The 24,714-nt window shown below is 41.0% G+C and overlaps 1 protein-coding gene across 1 annotated transcript in view; it reads left to right on the plus strand.

The window, feature by feature from the left end:
* Positions 1–24,714, plus strand: part of LOC133367594 (extracellular calcium-sensing receptor-like) — a gene marked incomplete at its 3' end in the record, with an annotated part of 36,976 nt that overhangs the window by 10,416 nt on the left and 1,846 nt on the right. The window contains exons 3-5 of the mRNA XM_061591691.1: positions 9,405–10,259; positions 17,003–17,129; positions 21,578–22,445. Of these exons, the coding sequence (XP_061447675.1) occupies positions 9,405–10,259; positions 17,003–17,129; positions 21,578–22,445 (1,850 nt within the window). The remainder of the gene's footprint in view (positions 1–9,404; positions 10,260–17,002; positions 17,130–21,577; positions 22,446–24,714) is intronic.

Consider the following 24,714-nt stretch of genomic DNA (forward strand, 5'->3'; position numbering starts at 1 on the left):
GCCTATTAGTGAATTTCCCTGCTTTTTAATCCGGGAGCTAAGAAATGGGATCCTGTGCACGTTTGCTGAGAATGGATTGATCATTTGCATGCTTATTGAGTTCAGTGAGATTTACTACCCTGCAATCATGCTTAGGATAGGTGAAACTGGCCACAGGGGTGGGGTGGGGAGGGGAGCAGGGGAGCAGGCAGGGGGTAGGAGGAGGGCAGGTTTGATCATTTGCATGTTTACTGAGTTCAGTGAGATTTACTCCCCTGCAATCATGCTTAGAATAGGTGAAACTGGCCACAGGGGTTGGGGAAGGGAGGAGGGGAGCAGGTGGGGGGGTAGGAGGAGGGCAGGTTTGATCATTTGCATGTTTACTGAGTTCAGTGGGATTTACTCCCATGAAATCATGGTTAGCATAGGTAAAACTGACCATGGGGAGGGAGGGCTGGAGTGGGCAGGGGAGGAGGAGGAAGGAAGGTGGGAGGAGAGGAGGAAGGGAGAGGAGAGGGGAAGGAAGGGGAAGGCAGGTCTGATAATTTGCATGCATATTGAGTTCAGTGAGATTTACTCCTGTGCAATCATGGCTAGGATAGGTAAACTGACCATGGGGGAGGAGGAGGGGGAGGAGAGAGTAGAGGGAAGGATGAAAGGGAAAAGGGGAGTAGGAGTGGGAGGGAGAAGGAGGAGATTGGAAGAGGAGGGGGAGGGGTGAAGAAAGGGGGAGGGAAGGGGTAAAAGTGAGGTGATGGGAGGGAGGAGGAGGGGAGTGCAGGTTTGATCATTTGCATACTTATTGAGTTCAATGGGATTTTCTCCCGTGCAATCGTGCTTGAAAATGAAATGGACTGCCTTCAAGTCGATTCTGACTTATGGTGACCCTATGAATAGGGTTTTCATGGTAAGCGGTATTCAGAGGGGGTTTACCATTGCCTTCCTCTGAGGCTGAGATGCAGTGACAGGCCCAAGGTCACCCAGAGAGCTTCATGGCTGTGTGGGGATTTGAACCCTAGTCTCCCAGGTCGCAGTCCTAGGATAGGTAAAACTGACCATGGGGGAGGAGGAAGAGGAGTGGGGAGGGCAGAGGGGAGGAGGCGGGAAAGGGGGGGATTGGAAGGGGATGGGGAGGGCTGAAGGAAGGGAGAGGGGAGAAGGAAGACAGAGAAGATAAGAGGAAGGAGGAGGGGAGGGCAGTTTTGATCATTCATGTGTTTTTTGATTTACATGTGTGATTTACTCCTGTGCAATCATGCTTAAGATAGGTGAAACTGACTTGGGGGAGGAAGACGGCAGGAAGGTGAGGGGGAGACTGGGTGGGTAGGCGGGCATTGGGTAGAGGGGAAGCCTCTTTCCTTTCTGAAAAGAAAACATTGTGAACAGTATCATTCTTTTTCAGGGTTTTCCCCACCATTATTTTCTACAGCAGGCACATGTAGCCTCCCACCCAAATTTAAACCAAAGCTGTTCCTGGCCACATCCACACCAGACCTTTATTTTACATTGGACAGTCGTGGCTTCTCCCAAAGAATCCTGAGAAGTGTAGTTAGTGAAGGGTGCTGAGAGTTGCTAGGAGATGCCCTGCTCCACTTACAGAGCTTCAATCAGAGCAGCTGACTGTTAAACCACTCTGGCCACTGGAGCTTTGTCAGGGGAATCGGAGTCTCCTCCCAGCACCCTTCACAAGCTACATTTCCCAGTTTTCCCTGGGGGAAGCCATGACTGTCTCACATGAAATCTAAGTTTGGTGTGGGTGTGGCCCCTTGATTAGGCAAGCCCAACAGCTGGGAGTCTGGCTTTTAGAACACGGACAGCTGGTTCTTACTGAGCATGCCTGACATTATCATTGAGTTCAAGCCAAAATTTCTTAAAGTAATTAATAATCAGCCAGGCATTTTTAAAACTTTTAAGCTGCAGAAGATGAAGGTCAGAGTATGGGGCAAAGTCAGTAATACTCTGTGAGCATGGCTGATTTTTAATGAATTTCAACAGATTATGAGAACTCGGACAGAAAAAAGGCTAAGATTTTTTCTCTCTTTTTACACTTTGAACTGTTGATTTTCTCTGACTGTTTTGTGTATCATCATGAAAATCTGGAGGGTTGTTAAGCAAGTATTTCTGAGTTCTGGACTGTAAGTTTTGTAAGGTTTTATTTTGAAATGAGCTTATGGGAATGATCAGAATGGCATGGGGTATTTTCAATTTAACTTTGCGGAAAAAGAAAACCCTATGCTGACTATAATATACAGCCACTCTCATGGCTGTGAAATTAGGAGAATATTATTAGTATAATGCTGATTAAATTTAATTGGAAATTGGAGTAAATTTAATTGGAAATATGGAGAACTGAAATTGCAGAGGAGTTGGGGAGGAATTAGACTTCTTCAAGAACAGCCCTATGGGGTAGCCTTAGCCTGGTTCTGAGCATGGTCACAGTTGTTTCCCTGAGGTTTAGATATTCTCAGGGAATGGTAACCTGAGAAGCAACATGGAGCATTTCCTACTTTGAGGAGCTTTTTTGTTTGTTTAATATTTTTGTGACGGTGTGTGTGTGCGTGTGTGTTTGTGTGTGTGTGTGTGTGAGAGAGAGAGAGAGACAGACAGCACAATAGAAGACAAGCAAACAAATAGTGAGTATCTTTCTATAATAAATACCTAATTATTTTACATTTATTTTTGTGAATTGGGGAATTGGGAAGAGAAATAGTGGGTGGCTTGTGTATGAGCTGCAACAAACTCTGTATTAACAATTTCCTAGCATCCACTTATTAAAAGCTGGGTGGAACAGAGCAAGTTGGTCTGAGCCACTTGCAGTTCCAGAGTATTTTCCCCAGCATTTCCAGAAAAGTTCAATTCAGAGTATTTTAAATGCACAGACGTGAAGGGAAATGCTGGTGCTATTATTTGTAGCTTTGTGATTTTTGACAGCACTTTCTAAAAGGAAATATTTGGCCTCTATTCCTTTCTGAATGTGACTCCACATCGTTCCCAAACCTGGAAGTTATTCTCACTAATTGCAGGTATAACACAGGTTGATTATGATGAGTCTGGTGTGAAGTACTCTGCATATGAGCAGAGATTTAGTTTACATTTTCATGACTAAGCCACACATTGCAAATGTGTTCTGTCATGCTTTGATGTGCCCTGGCTCAAATGATTTTTTTTCTAATCTATTGGTTGAAATACTCTATTCTTTGAATTTAGAAGAAAAATATTTTGGATAATAAAAAGTTAAATTGATTTTTTTATGGTTGCACAGACAGATTATGAGTTCCTTCAGTAATCTAAATTCATTCTTCCTCTTTCATAAAGAACAGGTATAGAGGAATTTTTACACAGTGATATGCATGTTTAAAAAGCCGTAAGTCATGAACTCGGCTGAAATTGTGGGACCATATCTCCAAAAGATGGTGGTTCTGGAATGGCACAACTAGATGTAATTCCAACTTTGATTAGCAGGGTGGTCCTTCATGAATAGATAACAGAAGATCTTAGAAGTTCATTAAGTGAGACAAATTCAAAATACATTTACTTGACCAAATTTAAGCAGTGTACATTTTTTTTAAAAAAAGTGCAAATAGTGGCACATTAAAATTCATCATAGAAACAGAAGAAAGCCTTAAAACGCCTGCTGAAATAGGAAAGTCTTTTGTTAAGTGCCTGAGGTTCATCAGGGTCTGTCTAAACTCAGTCAGAAAGGAGTTCCACAGGATTGGGCCCACAATACTGAATGCACAGCTTCTGGCATTGGTCTCTGAATTTATGAGGGACCACTAACAGAGACTCCTACAAAAATCCCAGTAATTGGGCAGGGCTCTAAGGGATCAAGCAGTCCTTAAAGCAACCTGCAACCAAGTTTTTAAGGACTTTGTAAATGAATACAAGAAACCTGAACCTGCCCTGGTAACGTATGGGCAGTCAGTGCAAGAAAGCTTTTAAGCATCAGAGTTATGTGCTGGCAGTAATCTGTCACCATCAATAGTCTAGACGTGGCATTTTGCACCAGCTAGAGTTTCCAGACCAGGTAGAAGGGTAGCTCTATATAGAACACATTGCAATGATCAAGACTTGAAGTTGCCAAAACATGAATCACTGTGGCCAGGCTATTTCTCTCCAAGAATGGCCACAGTTGGTGCATCGGCTGAAGCTGGCCATTGAGACTTCCTGAGCTTTGAGCAACAAAGATGGATCCAGGAACATCTCTAAGCTACACAGTCAGATTGAGAAGCAGGAGTAGATTGATTCCCCATCCTGCTCTCAATACAGGTCATCCATCAGGGCAACCAAGGCTTATTCAATCCCAAATCCAGATTGTCTGACCTCCAGAGAGTCCAGATCCCCCAGGAACTCCTGTAACTGCTCTGCCACCAATCTCTCCACCACCTTGCCCAAGAAGAGGGCACCCAAGACTTGGCAGCAATTGTTATAAATCAAAGGGTCCAAAGTGGGCTTCTTCAGGAATGGATGCACTACTGCTTGTTTAAGAGCAGTACACATTACTCCATCACATTGAGACACATTCACCACATCCTGGACCTATCTCATCAGCACCCTACTCCCAGACTGGCTTTCACCAGCAAAGATGGGCAGGGGTTAAGAGGGCAAAAAGCTGGTTGCATCATTGCAAGGGTCCTGTCCACATCATTAAGCCACATAAACTGAAAGCAATCACATAAATTAAGGGAAGGTGGACTTGCAAAAACTGGTGCATCTAAGGCACTATGGAACTTTATCCTTGAAGTGCCATGCAAACTGCTGCAGAGGACGATCCATGGCTTTTGGTTTGTTTAGCCTCTGGTTCATCCAAAATTACTTTGCTGTATGGCTCATCAAGATTATGATGCAGGGGGCAAAGTATTTCTTCTTCACCACCTTCGCTGTCACTTAGTAGGTGAATTGTATGACCCATAAAGTGTTCAGTCAACCTAGGAATGTGTTTTCCATCACCTGTGTCCCACTTGTCTCCCAATATGCTTCATTACCAGTAAAACAAGATGCAGTGCAGGCTTTGCAGCACTGGAAAGGACCTTTAGGAGTGATGGTGTCAATAACCTTCAACATCTCATCACCCCACAGAGAGATCAAACTCTCAATAGAATCACCCATTGTATTCACTGGGAAATTATCCAGAAATGGAAGAAAATGCACATATTTATTTTTCCATTCTTCAGTTTCTGCATTTATTTATTGTAATTCTATAAATTCTAATGATGCAAGAAAAAAAAGAAAACAAGTTTGAGAAAGAAAGAAAACTATAGATGTTTTAAGCAAGGTGATAAGCATCTCCAAAAAGCCATAAGTCATTAACTCAACTGAAATTTAGCATATGTCCAAAAAATGGTGGTTAAGGAATAGCACCACTAGATGTAATTCCAACTTACATTAGCAGGGTCCTTCTTGAAAAGATAATAGAAGATCTTGGAAGTTCATTAGATAAGACAAATTTATTTAAAATACATTTACTTAACCAGATTTAATAAGTAAAAGTTTTAAAAAATCTCCCTTTCTTACCAGACCTCCCTATTAATCAAACTTGATATAGTATTCTGCAGTTATCGTGGTTAGATCAATTTCAAACTAATCCCATCTTGTCTTCTTAAAAGAGGTGTTGGGCCCTCACTTAAAAGAGAAAGAAAGAAAGATGATTTGTTGTTTGGTGATTTGGAAGATTAACAAAGCAGAAATCTCTCTATTCAACTGACAACTGAAATCTTAAAAATGTGAAATTTGACCATATATCATCCAATAAGACCTTGTGGAGTTTAAACTTTATTATCCAAACAACCCTGAAAGATAATCATTTTTCCAGTCTCAGATTTCTGCATTATTTATTGTTATTCTGCAAATTCTGATTATGCAAGGGAAAAAGTGGGCCTAGTAATTCTACACTCTAATTAGAGGGAGAGGAATATGCACTGCTGTTGATTGGGATACCCACTTGTGACAGAAAATAGGAAGGGGGATCATTTCAATAGGAGCAGACCCCCAACATCCCCTCCCTTTTTGCAACACAGCACACCAAAAAGACACCAGTGTGCCTCTCCCCAGTGACTCAGGCTGCTTTTACACTGCACTATATTCCGTTATTCTGACCATTTCTTACCTGGCAATTTGCACATTATATTTGAGTTTTCACATGATGTAAAAGGTGGTTCTGAAATCTATTGGAATATAATGCAAGTTTAGGGCAATTTTTTATGATAAATAGTACCAGAAATAATCAATTTGCCAGCTTGGGAACCCAGAAAACTGTGGGAGTTTTGCACTAGCTGCCTATAACGTGACAGGCAACCCAGCTTCCTCTCTCTAGCCTCACTGTTTTCCTATATATTTTTTTCACTTGTTCCTGCCTGTGCCTGTTCCCTATTTGCATTTTGTTGCCCTTAATGAGTTTTTCTTTACATTGTTTTTCAGTTTGTCCTCTGATCTGTGCCTTGGAAGTCCCATTCTTTCCCACCTCTTTTCCACTCCTGTCCCACCATGAAGCCAAGAGACTACTAAGATCTAAAAGATCTTTCTCGCTTTTCTCTTCTCAGTGCTCAGTTTACTCTGGCTATTTTCCCCGGCTGCTTTCAGACATGAGGCTTATTGTGTTAGTTAGGTATTGAAGGTGCTTTTCGAAGTCTTTTGAAGTCCTTTTCCATTCTCTTTTAAGCTCTCCTTCTCTCCTCAGTCATTTTCACCTCAGTTGCAGCAGCTTGTATTTTAAAGTGACCACTCCCCCCCTTTTTTTCTTCAGTGCTTCATTTCTGGCTCTTTCTTTTTGGAGATTTTGCTTTCTTGATGTTTTTCTTGTCTTTTTCTCCTGATCCTGGTGTCTCCAGCTGCAACAGTGTGAAAGATATTTGCTCAAAATGCTGGTATATTGGTAAAAAACCCATGCTTTCAGGAACTGCATTGTGAAAGGAATTTTAGAAATTGGTACAAAAGCACTACTACTTTAATCCATTAAACTAATGTAATATAATAAGCCCCATGTCTGAAAGCAGCCACAGTCAGCAATTACCACATCTGTAAAAATTCTATAAATACATTCAAAGCAGGAGACCATCTAGGGAGGCGATTGGACCCTTGGATGATAAGGGAGTCAAAGGTGTACTAAAGAACGATAAGGAGATTGCAGAGAAGCTAAATGAATTCTTTGCATCTGTCTTCACAGTGGAAGATATAGGGCAGATCCCTGAACCTGAACTAACATTTGCAGGAAGGGATTCTGAGGAACTGAGACAAATAGTGGTAACGAGAGAGGAAGTTCTAGGCTTAATGGACAATATAAAATCTGACAAATCACCGGGCCCGGATGGCATCCACCCGAGAGTTCTCAAAGAACTCAAAGGTGAAATTGCTGATCTGCTAACTAAAATATGTAACTTGTCCCTCGGGTCCTCCTCCGTGCCTGAGGACTGGAAAGTGGCAAATGTAACGCCAATCTTCAAAAAGGGATCCAAAGGGGATCCTGGAAATTACAGGCCAGTTAGCTTAACTTCTGTCCCTGGAAAACTGGTAGAAAGTATTATTAAAGCTAGATTAACTAAGCACATAGAAGAACAAGCCTTGCTGAAGCAGTGCCAGCATGGCTTCTGCAAGGGAAAGTCCTGTCTCAGTAACCTATTAGAATTCTTTGAGAGTGTCAGCAAGCATATAGATAGAGGTGATCCAGTGGACATAGTGTACTTAGACTTTCAAAAAGCGTTTGACAAGGTACCTCACCAAAGGCTTCTGAGGAAGCTTAGCAGTCATGGAATAAGAGGAGAGGTCCTCTTGTGGGTAAGGAATTGGTTAAGAAGCAGAAAGCAGAGAGTAGGAATAAACGGACAGTTCTCCCAATGGAGGGCTGTAGAAAGTGGAGTCCCTCAAGGATCGGTATTGGGACCTGTACTTTTCAACTTGTTCATTAATGACCTAGAATTAGGAGTGAGCAGTGAAGTGGCCAAGTTTGCTGACGATACTAAATTGTTCAGGGTTGTTAAAACAAAAAGGAATTGTGAAGAGCTCCAAAAAGATCTCTCCAAACTGAGTGAATGGGCAGAAAAATGGCAAATGCAATTCAATATACATACAAGTGTAAAATTATGCATATTGGAGCAAAAAATCTGAATTTCACACATACGCTCATGGGGTCTGAACTGGCGGTGACCGACCAGGAGAGAGACCTCGGGGTTGTAGTGGACAGCACGATGAAACTGTCGACCCAGTGTGCGGCAGCTGTGAAAAAGGCAAATTCCATGCTAGCGATAATTAGGAAAGGTATTGAAAATAAAACAGCCGATATCATAATGCCGTTGTATAAATCTATGGTGCGGCCGCATTTGGAATACTGTGTACAGTTCTGGTCGCCTCATCTCAAAAAGGATATTATAGAGTTGGAAAAGGTTCAGAAGAGGGCAACCAGAATGATCAAGGGGATGGAGCGACTCCCTTACGAGGAAAGGTTGCAGCATTTGGGGCTTTTTAGTTTAGAGAAAAGGCGGGTCAGAGGAGACATGATAGAAGTGTATAAAATTATGCATGGCATTGAGAAAGTGGATAGAGAAAAGTTTTTCTCCCTCTCTCATAATACTAGAACTCGTGGACATTCAAAGAAGCTGAATGTTGGAAGATTCAGGACAGACAAAAGGAAGTACTTCTTTACTCAGCGCATAGTTAAACTATGGCATTTGCTCCCACAAGATGCAGTAATGGCCACCAGCTTGGACGGCTTTAAAAGAAGATTAGACAAATTCATGGAGGACAGGGCTATCAATGGCTACTAGCCGTGATGGCTGTGCTCTCCCACCCTAGTCAGAGGCAGCATGCTTCTGAAAACCAGTTGCCGGAAGCCTCAGGAGGGGAGAGTGTTCTTGCACTCGGGTCCTGCTTGCGGGCTTCCCCCAGGCACCTGGTTGGCCACTGTGAGAACAGGATGCTGGACTAGATGGGCCACTGGCCTGATCCAGCAGGCTCTTCTTATGTTCTTATGTTCTTATGTGAATCTCCAGGCATCCTTCTAGACAGGAGTGTCCATACTCCTAGGGTGCTTACAACCATTGTTCTGCAGGCTATGAAAGCATACATCAGGTCAGGGCTTGGAAAAGTTACTTTTTTGAACTACAACTCCCATCAGCCCAATCCGGTGGCCATGCTGGCTGGGACTGATGGGAGTTGTAGTTCAAAAAAGTAACTTTTCCAAGCTCCGATCAGGCTGTTATCCTAACCCAACTTACCTGGGAGGATGCCATATTTAATTCTATAGGATTTACTTGTGAGAAGGCATGATTAGGATCTCCTCCATACAGAAAGAAGCAGATAGTAAAATTCCAATGGAAATTTCACATTGATGGAAATAAATGATTTTTAAAAGTTCATTATACATAAAATAACTGCATAAACACCTGTACCTTCCCTATTTTGAAAATAGCTGTCTGAATTTCCTCTCCTTTTAGTTTACTTATGGTGATTTTGTCCCTATGACGAGTGGTCAGTCCGATTTCCTTTCTTTATACCGGATGGTTCCAAATGAAATCCATCAATACAAGGGGATTGTCCAGCTACTCGCGCATTTCAGATGGGTGTGGCTTGGTCTAATGGTCATGGATGATGAAAGTGGAGAATTTTTTCTAAAGAACCTACTACCAATGCTTTCTGAGAGTGGCATCTGTCCTGCCTTCACAGAGAAAATTGCTAAACTAATTTTTTTTGATGACTTTTTAACTATTCAAGCAAGTTGGAATGAAACAATTGTAAATATTATGCAAAATAAAGCCGATGTTATTGTTGTCCATGGAGATGCCAAAACCATGATGGTTTTGAGAACAATGCTACAAGGAGCAAATGACTATAAGAAATCATTTGGTAAAGTATGGATTATGGCATCCCAGCTGGAGATCATAGCACTGCGGATGTTCAAGGACTGGGATATAGAAGCCTTCCATGGTGCCTTAGCCTTCACAGCTCACTCACATGTGGTGCCAGGATTCCAAAGTTTTCTTCAAAACTTAAGGCCTCTTTTAGCCAAAGGAGATGGCTTCATCCAACCCTTCTGGGAGCAGGCATTTGACTGTTCATTTTTAAAGTCAGAATTTAAGGAGATGGATGTTAAAACTTGTACTGGGGAAGAGAGGCTGGATAGCCTTCCTGGGCCTTTCTTTGAAATGAGCATGACTGGCCATAGCTACAGTATCTACAATGCTGTCTATGCTTTGGCACATTCTGTACATGCCATGTACTCATCCAGATTGAAATCCAGGATAAGGGTGGCCAGAGGGAGGCTGGAATACAAGAACATGCATCCATGGCAGGTATTTGATCTTGAAAGATAATGCTCAGTTGAGATGAACAATGTGATAGTACAAAATCTTAGTTTATTTAGAACAAAGGCCCTCTATTCAAAATTCAAAATTCACTGATACATTAGACTAGGCCTCAGTGCAATAGAACAGCCTTCCCTAACCTGGTGCACACCAGATGTTTTCAAATACAACTCCAATTACTCCCAGCCTTCATGGCTAGATGTTACCATATCTATTTCTTTGTCTATACACACAAACATGTGAAACCATACCTTACATGCCTGTTCCTGGCAATATCAGTTTGAGGATCTTTACTGGAGATAGTTGTGCACCATTGCAATAACTGCCATGGCATTTTTTTTTTGAAAGGCCAGTCTTGCCTTCCTTATTTGGGAGAACAAGCAAATATCCGTGATTCAAAGATCTATTTACACAAATGACAGTAAGTAACATGACTTTGCAGCTTGAATCACCACTACTTATTGATTTAACAAAATGTATATTCCACTTGATTGTTAAAAAGTTCTAAGTAGTTTACAAGAAACAATAAATTATCAATAAAAAGAAGTAAGTAATATATATTGTAAAAATGTTAAAAACAGCAGTAAAAAAAAGATTAAAACACATCAGCATCTGGATAGGCTTGCCTAAACAAAAGTGTTTTAAGCAGGCACTAAAAAAAATACAGTGAAGGTGCCTGTCTGATGTCAACTGGCAGGGAGTTCCAAAGCGTAGGTGCTGCCACATTAAAACAGTGATTTCTTGGAAGTTAGGAATGAGCACTATGTGCACCTGAAACTGTGACAGTTACACTATGCAAAGTAACAGAACAGTAAAGTTGTTAGTTAAAGGCAAGACAAAATACAGGCCATCCAAACGCGCATTACCTGAATCATAAGTTTATTTACTAATACAGGGGTAATACGGGACAATGTGGAGAGATTGAAGGTAGATAATTGCTTTATATGGAATTTTGGGGAGTATGTTAAGGAAATCCACAGATCTGCAGGTAAACTAAAATGTAAATAATGGAGGTTCAGAACACACAGTATCTGTAGGTAAGTGAGATCTTGGAAAATGAGACAGAGAAAAAAGAGAGGGATGAAGCAGCCTGTCTTGGGAAAGGAGAGAAGGGAGAAGTAGTCACCTGACTTTTCATTGTGACCTGCAGGGCATGGCTGGAGCTGGGGTCTCTAGCAGAGGTTAAACACAAATTCTTTGGTGCAATAAACTTATTAATAGTGATCATGTGAGCTATCAGAGAACATCAAAAAGAATAAAATAATTTCCATGTCCAGGTTTGCTTAGCAGCATCCAGTATCACCTGAGATTCCCCAGAACGCTTCTAATAATGTAATAAAGAGAAAATGAATCATTTTCGGATGTGCTTCCCATAACAGTCCTGACTAGACCCAAGGACAATTGCAAACTTGGCCTAGAGGCAAAGAAATGGAAAAGAACGGGGGGGGGGGAGATGAGCCAAGCTAAGGCTGAAGAAGTTTGGTTCCTACAATCACAGATGGGGTTGGAAATGATGGCTTGGGAAAGAGTGATATGAAGCAGCCTTTTAGAAAATCCCAAAGGCTGAATAATGTGGGTGTGTGGAGGTTCCTAGTTATATATAAAAAAGGGTCCCTCTGTTCATTAACTTTAATACAACATGGAATCAATTATAGGGCTGGGAAGAAGAAACATTAAATGATAAAAGGTGCAAATAGTGGGCTGTCATTGCATATTACAATGAAATTTTCCTCTGAGGAATGACTGGATGGTCAGGAGTAGGGTTGCCAGGTTCATGGCCTGAGACTGATCCTGTATCTTTAGGAGAAGAGAAAGTCATCCAAGTGCAGGTGTTCTTGCAACCCTATAATGGGAAAAACCACAAGGTGGAATTCTCCCTTCCCCCTGCACAACTTTTAAAGATACAGAAGACCTCTTGGTTGCCAGGCCCGGCCTCCAAGAGGTCTTCTGTATCTTTAAAAGTTGTGCAAGTTGCAAGAACACCTGCACTTGGATGACTTTCTCTTCTTCTAAAGATACAGGATGAGCCTCAGGCCCTAAACCTGGCAACCCTAGTCAGGAGGAATACCTGAGCAATGAAAGCATACATTAAGGTCATCACTGTGTCCATGGTGGGAAAGGAGGCATCACTTTCCAGTAAACATGAAAAGGGTATTTAATTTAATCACCAATGGAGGATGATTTTTGGTGGAAATCCATTTTTCTCACAAGTTACTTTCAAACCCCAAATTGATTCACTGTTTGTATTTTATATGGTACTGGTTTGGGGGGCTTAAATAAACTCAAACATACTATATGTGCCCCTTTTTAGGGATATGACATGTTCCCCCATCAATGACAAGGGTTTATTTTGACTCTTTCAAAAGTTGTTTTCTCTGATTCACTGCAATAGGACCATGGTCATTCCTTAGAGCAAAACCAAACACACATAGTCTCAGGGCATATGCAGAGTTCCAGCTGAAATGAGCCTGTCAGTAAAAAAATAATCAGAAATGATGGGAGTTGTAGTCCATAACATATGGATGCCACTGGGCTGCAGAAGACTGCTATAGAATTTCTGTATGTAGCTTGATTTTTCAATTGGTACATTCATTGCCAAAAGTGGGAGAAAAAGGGATGTGGGGTGGCTTCAAAGTGGGAGGAGAAAGGAAGTGGAAGTGGTCAGACACTTATGTCACCTTAAAAAAAGAGTTGGATATAAGTCTACCTGAAAAGAAGTTGGATTGCATCTGATGCCATCCCGCAGCATTTTGAGCACAGGGTAAATTATACATCAATGAAATGTCTCTTTTTGTATATATTTTTAAGCAGTTAGCATCATTGTCTACAGCTGAAATGTACTAGGACAATAATTTAATATTTTAAATCCCCCTCTCCCAATTGTATATGAAGAACCCAAATGGATAATAATCTCAGTACATATAACAGTTCCAGCAAGGCATTTTTTTCTTTATTTCTCTCCCCCCACCTCAGCTGCATGATATTTTGAAGAACATCTCATTTAACAACAGTGCTGGAGAAACAGCACATTTGAATGAGAATGGGGAACTGACAATGGGATTTGACATAATTAATGTGATTACCTTTCCCAATAACTCCTTTGTAAGAGTAAAAGTCGGAAGGATGAATCCTTGGGCTTTTCAAGGCAATGATTTCCACATTGATGAAGGTGCCATTGTGTGGCCCAGAAGCTTTAATCAGGTGGGATGTCACTATGTATATAAATATATATATATATATATTTCCTTCTATAGGATAATTGAGGTGGTAGTGGGGCAATGAGTAACTTCCACAGTCTTGATTCCCGTATTTTTATTTCAATACAATTACAGCACAATTCTATCTTTGCTTACTTAGAAGTACGCCCTGCTGTGATGATTATTCTGAGTGGTTTTGCAGCCTTTGGCACATTGGCTTCGATATTAGTTTTAAACAGAAGGATTTTTCCCCCTATCCTTTTTCTCCGATACCTATGTGTCACCCTGGAAAAGCCTCTCTGGAGGGTTGGGAAGGTCTTGAACAATATGAGACAGGGTAGAGGAACTTCTGGCGGGAACTAGTTTATTTAATTTCACAAGTCCAACTATTTTGGGAGGGGAGAATTCCATGTTCCTGTCCTCTATGTCACACCCCACATTGTTCAAGAGGGGCCACAGTTCTCTAGACAGGTGTTTTGTTTTTAGGATTGGTGATGACCACAGGGGAGAGGAAGGGATGAGAAACTCTCTCGCCATTAATCAACTTACATTAGCATACGAGCCATCAATTTTATTGGAAGCAGTCTAGAATTGAATATGTTATAGCATGGTGAAACTTCACCCAGTATGGTTTTAATCTAAATGTGACACACACCATCAGAAATGCTAAAGAACTGGATATGGAAACAACGGCACTTAAGCACTACATTCCACATAAGATCTGATCTTTATAGAGTTGCTGTGCAGAGAAAGGGCACACCATTTTTGAATTATTCTGCCAAAGTGTTCAAATTGGGAGCTTTTATTTAGGGACATGTAGCACAGTCTTGTCCTCAGTTTCCAATGTTTTGTTTTAGAATGAGCAAAAACAGAATCAGACCACCAGGCAGATCATGTTTATAAGAATGGTAAATCATCTATGAAATAATATTGATAACATGTACTACTTGTTAAGGATTAAAATTATACTAGGTAGGCTTGGTGGGGTAGCTTAGATGTCTGTATCACCATATGAACTAGTTTGGAGACTATCACCCTATATGCCTGATGCAACTGTGTTGGGAAATGGATGGTAAATTGATTATCTGTAACCAACTGACCTCTTCTAAAAAAATGAATATATGTACTTTTTATTTTATTTTCCATGAATAAAAAAAGTATAAATCAATCAATTCCACTTTGGAATGTGTTCGGCATACCACGATTTTCCCCCCATTACCTCTAAGAGTGATTTGGCTTATACCCTAGAAGACATTCTATACTTTTTATTCCACGCTAAGCATACAAGAATCTTTTGGTCTTAGGGGCATCTCCAGTGATGTAGGCCACACTTCACCTACACAGAAAATATTGTCAGACTTGAAGTCTAGGATGCTAAAGAACCTTGATCAGATCCATTTAGGCCAAAGGCGATGTGGACCAGAGGCAAGCAATGTAGTCAGGAATAGGAAGGCATTTGGATACAGCAGATGAGAGGAGGTGAAGCAAAGCAGAGATGAGGTGGTTCAAGATAGTCTATATTGCTACATGTTGCGACAGTTTGTTCAGAATTGTGGGACTAGCCTAGGACAGAGAAGGGTGACAAAATGACCACAGGATTGGAACAACTCTATGAGCAAAGTTTAAAAAATATTTTGGCCTTTTTAGTGTAGAGAAAAGACATATAAGGAGGCATGATAGAGGTGTATAAAATTATGCATGGTGTATGGTCGAGAAAGTGGATAGGGATTTTCTCCCTCTCTCATAATACTAGAACTCAGCATCATCCAATGAAGCAGAATGCTCAGGACGGACAAAAGAAAGTACTTCTTCATGCAGCGCATAGTTAAACTATGGGATCTGCTCCAGAGGTAGCAATGGCCACCAACTTAGATGGCTATAAATGAGGATCAGACAAATTCATGGAGGGAAAGGCTATCAATGGCTAAAAGCAATGATAACTATGTTATATCTTCAGCATCACAGGGAATATGATCTGAATACCATTCATTTATTTATAAAAATGTATTTCTGTCCTGCCATATAATAAAATATCAGGGTGGTACACAATATCAAAACATAAAACACACATTGAAAAATACAAATACAAATAATGATTAAAGTAACTGGCTAATCAAAAATATTTTTTTTTAAAAAAAAAAAAGCTGCAAAGGCCTGTCAGGTCCTCAAGAGTTGCCAGAAAGTCAAAAGAGAGGCTGTCCGCCAAATCTCTGGTGGTGTTCCACAGCGTAGAAATGGCAATGCTAAATGCCTGACTTCTAGTTGAGGTCAGCTGGTCTTCTGTAATACAAGGGAAACTAACAGTGCTCTTGTGAATGATCTCAGAGATCACAAGTGGGAGAGCACTCTTGCAGTCAGGTATTTCAAGTGGACTTCCCACAGACATCTGGTTGGCCATGTGAGAACAGGGTGCTAGACTAGATGGGCTTTTAACTTGATCCACCAGGGCTCTTTTTATATTTTTACAACAGGCATGAGCAACCTGTAGCCCTTCAGATGTTCTTAGACTCCAGCTCTCATAAGCCACATCCAGGATAGCCAATGGTCAGGAATGATGGGAGTCATAGTCCAACAACTTCTGGAGGACTACAAGCTTCCTACTACTGGCCTGCAAGATGTGGTTCTGGTGCCTCTCCATTGGTTTACCTGATCAGCAAAGCAATTTGTGCTGTCATCTGACACCATTCAGGCCAGAAAAAATTCTAGTGGTCACCCTTGCCTTATAGAGCGTAATTTGACTAGCTGGTCAAAAGCCCTGAGGGCTTGTGGTGCAAAAGCAGCCTCCCGGATATTTTATTTCAAGACCCTCCTCAGCACTTTACAAGCATCTGGTATTGATGGAAGAACGAAGTCACTAGTGGAGTATTCTACTCCAGGGGAGATGACTCGGGTCCATCAAGGATCCTTAAGGTTTCATCCCCCCTTGATATTCTGGTTTGACTTGGTTCAGCGACACTGCAAACTTCAAATGAGAGGTCAAATATTGCTCTGAGTGAAACTATAGTAATGCAGCTTGCTGACAAGCATCACTCTTTATTCTTTTGTAAGACATTGATTGAAGACAATGAGAAGTGGGCATTTACTTAGCAGCAGATTTCCCTGCCGTTTCTGTTGCAATTTATATTTAAAATTAATAACAATATATAAAATAATAAATACCGGGCTGGATCTGTCTATACATAAAAAAGACTAAAAAAAAAATCTGCTGCAAAAGGTCAAAAAGAAAAAGAAAAAAGCTGCAAAAATAGATAGATTCCCAACACGTGCATATTCCCTTTATCAGTATATTCTTTGTACCATAAAATATATCTTCCATTGCTTCCCAACCCCACCAGTTTGCAAGTCTGTGCCCCACCCCTTTATCACACTAGCCTCTGGGATTAATTTATTCTATATTGTTCTTCGTGTCTTCATGTGTTATTAATTCAAATAAACTGGTGTGAGAATAATGTTTCTGTAATGCTGCGGTGACTGCACATTTAGTTTCATCACATTTTATGTCCTCAGTGTTAATTGTTCATCTTTCTTGAATAGGTGATGCCCCTTTCTCTCTGTAATGACAATTGCCTTCCTGGTTACCAGAAGAGAAAACAGGAAGGGAAGCCATTTTGCTGCTATGATTGTGTGCCATGTCCACAAGGGAAGATATCTCACCAGCCAGGTAGAGTATATAGGTTAGAGAATAATCAAGCACATTGCTTACTAGAGAATATAGTATACACCCCAGAGATAACAATGTTTCAAAGACCCTGTTTTCTGAACTGGTTGGTAATAGCTGTTATTGCTGAGCCATACCTATACCTATATTTTGGAAAGTTGCTTGTCTGTCCCTCCATTTGGACACCTCTTGATATATTAACCAAATTTGCATGATGGTTCCTGAGATCAAGGAGCAAGTAGCAAATGTCCTCTTTTTGGACAACGTTCTCAAGAGTGTGGTTACCAACCAGATCCAGGTACTCTTGGAGGGGACAGATTTTCTACATCCATTTCAATTGGGATTCAGGTCTGGGTTTGGTACGGAAACTGCCTTGGTCACCCTGTATGATGATCTGTGTCAGGAGAGAGACAGGGGGGACTGTGACTCTGTTGGTCCTCCTTGATTTTTTAGCACATTTTGATACCATCAACCATAATCTCCTTCTGGGGTGGCTGCCCGAGTTTGGTATTGGGGGCACTGCATTGAGGTGGTTCTGTTCTTACTTGGATGGCTAGCTCCAGAAAGTGGTTCTTGGGGAGCATTGCTCATCTCCATGGGCTCTCCAGTATGGGGTCCCACAGGGGTCAGTTCTGTCCCCCAGGTTGTTTAACACCTACATGAAGCCCTGAATGGGGTCATAGAGAGTTTTGGAGTGCATTGTCATTAGTATGCTGATGACAAGTGAGGCAGTGGATATGCTGAATCAGTGCTTGGTTGTGATAATGGACTGGATGAAGGCCGATAAACTGAAGCTTAATCCAGACAAGACTGAGATGGTGGTGGAAGGGGGTTCCTCTAACCGGTTGAGTGGTGTGCGGCCTGCTCTGATGGCATCACACTCCCTCTGAAGGAGTGGGTTCATAATTTTTGGGGTTCTCATGGATCCAATGCTGTCACTTGAAGCACAGAGGTGGCCTCAGTGACACGGAGTGCCTTCTATCAGCTTAGGCTGGTGGCCCAACTGCAACACTATCTGGACAGAGATAACCTGACTATAGTAATCTATGCTCTGGTAACTTCAATTTTGGATTATTGCAATGCACTTTATGTGGGGCTGCCTTTTAAAATGGTTCTGAAGCTTCAATTAGTGCAGAATGCAGTTGCCCAATTGTTGACAGGTTCAAGGCAAACAGAGCATAAAATAGCCATTCTCTTCCAATTGGACTGGCCACCTGTATGCTTCCAGGCCCAATTCAAAGTGCTGGTTTTGACCTATAAAGCTCTTTGCAGCTCAGGACTCCAATATCTTCTGGAACGCCTCTCCCAATATAAACCTACCCGGTGTTGGCTTGTGTGCGTTGTTGTGTGAAACAGCATACATTACGTTGGAGTTACATTGAGCAAGAAACATCCTCAGAGCATGTTAAGAGTCTTTATTAAGACATTAGGGCCATAGGCTTAAGAGTAAATACATGTAGAGATTCTTCAGTCACCCCCCTTCTGGTACATCTCTCTCCATAGATAAACACAAAACACAGCCTCTCAGCTCAGAGGCATAATTCAGAAGAGAGAACAACACATGGACTCTGTTACAACTTTCCCAGCTGTTATCTCCCGTTACCATGACAACCTGTCTGACCTTCAAGTCTGCTCTCTCAGGCCAGACATGGCAGATAAGACTGCTTCTCAAAACACATGCTTGTAACTTTCCAGACCTGATGAAAATATCCTTAGGCAGTATGGCCTAATGCCAACACCCGGACCCTTAAATCTTCCTCTGAGGCCTTTCTCCAGGTCCTCCCTCCGAGGGAGGCTCAGAGGGTGGTGACAAGGGAGAAGGCCTTTTCAGTTGTGGCTCCCCATCTGTGGAATATGCCCCCCAGTGAGGTCTGCCTGGAACATCTGAGGGGAAAACCATTGTGTCTGTCATAGTTTTTCAGAATAGGAGGTAAACAAATCTATGTTTTGCCCATATTTAATTCCTTGTTTTGAAACAGAAGTTTGTGGGACTTGAATATTTTTATATCATAATGTACATTATGTTTGTGTGTGTACATTATATACTAGCTGAAAATACCTAGTGTTGCTGCAGAATTCTAAGAAACAACAAAAAAGCTGAGCTTAATAAATGAAGAAAGTAATTTGTTAGTTTCCTGTTCAAGTTGGTTAAAATCAGTGCAGATTTGAAAGTCTCAGTGCATCATGTTTATTCAAAATGTCATCAGATGGTATACAAACATAGACTAAAACTTGCTCCTTGATCTCAGGAACCATCACACCAGATTTAGTGACAATATCTTAAGAGGTGTCAGAATGCTTCGACAACAAAGTGTTTAGACAACAGAGAACTTTCAAAGAGAAATAGATTCCCCATTATATTAACCCTGGAAGTTTGCCTTTGTTTCATACAATGAGAGCCCTCTTGGAGTCCTCACCCTAATAGCAGTCAAATTAATAATAACAAAAAAAAATTCTACCTCTTAAAACTCCTCAAAAATTCCCAGCCAGAATAATAGGCAGGTAGCTTCTCTTTTAAAGTCCACAGATGGTTGAATCAGTCAGGAAATACATATTTGGCTTTTTCCTTCTTCAGGTAGCATGGCTAGCTAGCTCCAGCACAAGACCACTGTACCTCTGAAATAGAGGCACTGCCTGATCTGCTTTAGGATATTGGCCTGAAGTGAAACAAAGATGAGCTCTGATTGCAGTATCTTCCACTGCCATGTCAGCAAGAGACATCAGAGTTTGTGTGCAACAAAAACTCAAAACAAACTTAACATTAATTTGAAATTCCTGACAGTTACCCTCCAGGGTCCCACCTTTCCCTGACAGTCTCATTTTCCATATTATTTCTTTATTTGGAACATTTATCTCCCACCATTTCAAATAGTTCAAGGCAGCTAGCAAAAAGGAGGGATTTCTATATCTGTACACATACACACATGCAATGAAGACAAAATAACACATTGGTAAAATGTTATAATATGATAGGAACATACCAGTGGTGGCTGGTCTCCATGTCAGTGGGCCAGTGGAATCCACTCCAGGTTTTAATCCTGACTTTCACACACTCATTGTATATGTTTTATAAGTGATATGAAAAGTGAATCAAAGGAGGGACTAAGGGTATGAGAGACATACATCTACACAGTTATACACAATGCTCAATGTGTTTTTGAAAGGGGAGTGTAAAAGTAAACTTGGGAATAGCAGGAGGGGGGATACAGAATAAAGAGCAGTTGGTTTTTCACTTTCCTCGCTGAAACCCTGATACAAACCCTGACCCTGACCCTAATTTCTTCTTCCAGCCCATCAGAGTTTATTCATTCCTCTTCCTTACCCTCTCAATATTTTTGTCTCTTTCCTCTTTTTATGTATAATTTAAGAACAGTTGGAAGGGGGGAGTATTTTATCAAGGAAATAGAAGAGAATCCTTTCCGCTCTCACACTCATCTGTGTGAGAACAAATTCTGCTCTCTTTCTTGCTGGCACACTAAGGTCACAAGGGACTTCTTTTCACCTACTTTCCACAACAGTAGCTGTACTGATCTGATGTGTGTATGTGTGTGTGTTTTTAAAAAAACCTATGTATCCTTGTTTGGAAACACAGTGGAACTTACTTCTGAGTAGACCTGCATTCCAACCCAAGGTAGACATAACAAAAATTGATGTGGGCTGTGTGTCTTTATTTCAGATTAGTTAATTCAAAACACAACCATTGTATCTGGCTCCACCAATCACTGGTATAAGAGTTCTGATGTTTCACCAAAGGGAAGGAAGACCTTGACAGAACATATATTGACAGAAACAAGGTTGCCCACCCCTTAGTTTTCTAAAAATAAATAAACTAAACATTAGAATAAATAGTTTTCAGATGTTTTGTCACTGAGAGAAATCCAGAACTCTGACAAAGTTCTCAAAGGTACTCAAGTATAACAGTGATAAAAAGCCCTGGATTAATGTTAGTTAACCTCTTTAAACCAGAGATCTCTACCCTCTAGAAATAATTCTGAGTTCCCAACCCAGAACTCTTAAGTGTAAAAGAACATTGTCACAGAGTAAGCATCAACTGTACAGCCATGTGCATCAAGCTGAATGCAAGGATCTGTGGACTGAAGCAAAAAGATCTTTTTAGTAGGTAGCTACTGATTCCACACACACACAAACCTTGGGCCAGATTCAATATCACTCTGTTCCCTATGGGATCCAGCCTATTAGGAAGTGAAAGCTATGGATGCCAAGTAATAAATCAGCTTAATCCATTAATCTTGACAGTCTCCCATAAGCACAGATACCAACAACTGCACTGAGCTGACTTATGTCTCTCAGGGAGGACTACATCACAATTCAAGAACCAAGCCTTACAGTATGTGACCTCTAAACATAGTTTATAGAAATAAAAAACCAACTGCAAATAAATAAATACTACATTTGTATTAGCTCTCAAAAGACAACTCTTCTTTCTGCAGACACAGTTTCCTGTTCCTCATGCCAGGAAGATCATTATCCAAACAAAGAACAAAATCTGTGCTTTCCCAAAACAGAAACCTTCTTGTCTTATGAAGAGCCATTGGGGATGAGTCTAGCAATATTGGCACTTTTATTTTCTTTTATCACAGCTCTGGTGCTACGAACCTTTATAAAGCACCACAACACTCCCATTGTCAAAGCCAACAACCGGGATCTCACCTACACTCTCCTCATCTCTCTCCTCCTTTGCTTCCTTTGCACATTGCTCTTCATTGGTCATCCTGGGAAGATGAAGTGTCTGCTCCGTCAAGTGGCATTTGGCATGGTCTTCTCAATGGCGGTGTCTTGTGTGTTAGCAAAAACCTTCACAGTGGTTCTGGCTTTTATGGCCACCAGACCTGGAAGCAGCATGAGGAAATGGGTGGGGAAAACAGTGACCAATTCCATTGTTCTACTCTGCTCCCTTATTCAAGCAGTCATTTGCACTGTATGGTTGGCTACCTCTCCTCCTTTCCCAGATATTGACATGAACTCAGTGGTTGATGAAATTGTTCTTGAATGTAATGAAGGGTCTGTAACTATGTTTTATTGTGTCCTGGGTTATATGGGCTTCCTAGCTTTTGTGAGTTTCACTGTGGCTTTCCAGGCCAGGAAGTTACCTGACAGTTTCAATGAAGCTAAAATGATCACTTTCAGCATGCTGATGTTTTGCAGTGTGTGGATATCTTTTGTTCCAACCTACCTGAGCACTAAAGGAAAATACATGGTAGCTGTGGAGATCTTCTCCACCTTAGCCTCTAGTGCTGGCCTGCTGGGTTGTATCTTCCTCCCTAAATGCTACATTATTGTGCTTAGGCCGGAACTGAACAAAAAAGAACAACTAATAATGAGAAAAAGCTAAATAATCCAAGGTTGCAATTCTTTTATTTTTGTCTTCTTTTTTTCAACTATTTCCTAATGTTTGTCAATGCATGTGGTTTGTAACATTGTAACTGTTAACCTGTATGCACATTGCCTCATAGCTTCTTGCTAATAATTGCAATGAAGGTCAGTTTCTCAGGGACATAGTATCCCTTTTATATTGTAGTTAAGCATTACAAATCAGATTTCTGGTTTTCAGAAAACTGAACGTCATACACTTGAGCTTTGGGGATATCACTGGCTCTCAGATTTTTAGTTTCATCAAAGCTGTCATTTACAACTCAATGCAAGGTGACTTTTCTAAGATATAATTTCCAAAAGGGGCCTAAGTGGGTGAAAAAACATAAATGAACCTATTTATTATGAAACCAGAAACTTAGCAAAACTATGTTGTCCTTCTAATTGACTGATATGTTGGGTGGAGGAGTTGGATCAGAATAAACAAATGTATTTGCAAAATGTATTGCTATGGCTGCTAATCGTTATGTAGTGATCTGTTATGAAATGTTGTGCTGTTATTTTTAAGGATTATGTTTTGTTATGGCTTTTATGTTTTCTTTTAGTTATATTTGATCTTGTTGTAAATCATCCTATGTATAGGGTGGAACGGAAATAAATAAATAAATAAATAAATAATATATCTATGTGAAGCTGACAAAAAAGCAAAGGGGAAGAGCTCATAATCACTAGAAGGCAGGATGGAGTGTGTTGCAGAAAACTCAGACTCAAGAGACAAGAAGCTGAGCTGAATGCAAGCATACACAGTCTAGAATGAGGTGAAAGAAATTCTTTTATTGCTAGGTCTTTGCTAAAGTAAGGGAACAATTTGTTAATCATAATTTCTGTTATGATCAACTGCTAGAACTATTTCATTTTTTAAAAAAAATATATCATTAAAATAACTGCCTAACTGCTATTTTTTAAAGCATAAATGGCTGACAGTTTAACCTTGGTGTGATGAGTTGAATTTCAATACCTGCCTTCCCACCATCATTGCTGCTTACCTGGCTATGATGACAGTGACACCAGGAGTACATGGTTACAGCAATAAATTGCTGGATTAGTGGTGCCTGTCCTGATGGTGCAATTATGCCCTCCCAACCTCACTGCCATTTACCTGAGCCCCATCCAGGTAAGCAGCAATGACACTAGTTTTGAGAGGGTGGTTCCATTCCACCCTACATACTACTACTATTTCTTACTCTGCATAGTTTAATTAGTTAGATGGAAGCCTTGTGCATGACTACTTCCCAGTTCCAGGGAATAGGTCAGTTGACTGTTCTGGTTGGGGTGCACTCCTCCTGACAGATTGGGTGCAAAGCTTGGGGGTGCTCCTGGATCCATTTTTGACACTAAAGGCCAAAGTAGACTTAGTGACTTGAAGTGCCTTCTACCAGCTTCTTATAATATGCCAACTATGACCTTGATAGCTTGGCTACCATGGACCGTGCATTGGTATTCTCAAAGTTGGACTTTCAATAAATTTATTAAATTTATACTCCGCCTTATGGCCAAAAGGCCCTCAAGGCGGCTTACAAAAACACAAATATAACACATCATAATGCATCAATACAATAATGCAATTCTCAAAATTAAATAACAAATAACATTATTAAAAGAAAGGAAAAGAAAAGAAAAAACATTTAAATGTGTCACAATAAGAGAACCACATTCAGCCAGGTTTTTTATACTATATATGCTCTGCTCCGGAGGTAAGACAGTCTCAAGTTGAAAGGACACAAATTGGCTCTTCTTCAGCTTTTTCAAGACCTGATCTTTGTGACTCCCAAAAGCGCCGTCCTCCATTTTGTAACTTAGAGACGAGAGACCTTTCGTTTTCCTCTTCGCGTAGTATGAAGTACCTGCTTTGCCAGCCTTGGATGAGGTTGGTGAATTTGCTGAGAGAGCCCTCGAGCACCGTCTCCATCTTCCTGCCTGCCACCAGCTCCCCTCCAGTGCTGCCACTGCTCCCTCCCGGACTGGCCGCGGCTGAATTGGGGCTGCTGCTGCTCCCGCCACCTCCATCAGGCCTCCCAGTTGGTGCAGCCACTGCTCCTTGCCGACCCGAGCAAGGAGAAGACCCTGCCAAGGTCTACACTTCATGTCGACAAATCCTCGTTGCCATCACAGCTCCAAATGCAGGAGGATATTTATAAAATTGTATGTATGGCTGAATTTATATGGAATCATTTAGTTTTAGCAAACTGCAAAATCT

This window comes from Rhineura floridana, chromosome 11 (assembly GCF_030035675.1).
Source record: "Rhineura floridana isolate rRhiFlo1 chromosome 11, rRhiFlo1.hap2, whole genome shotgun sequence".
Taxonomy (NCBI): domain Eukaryota; kingdom Metazoa; phylum Chordata; class Lepidosauria; order Squamata; family Rhineuridae; genus Rhineura; species Rhineura floridana.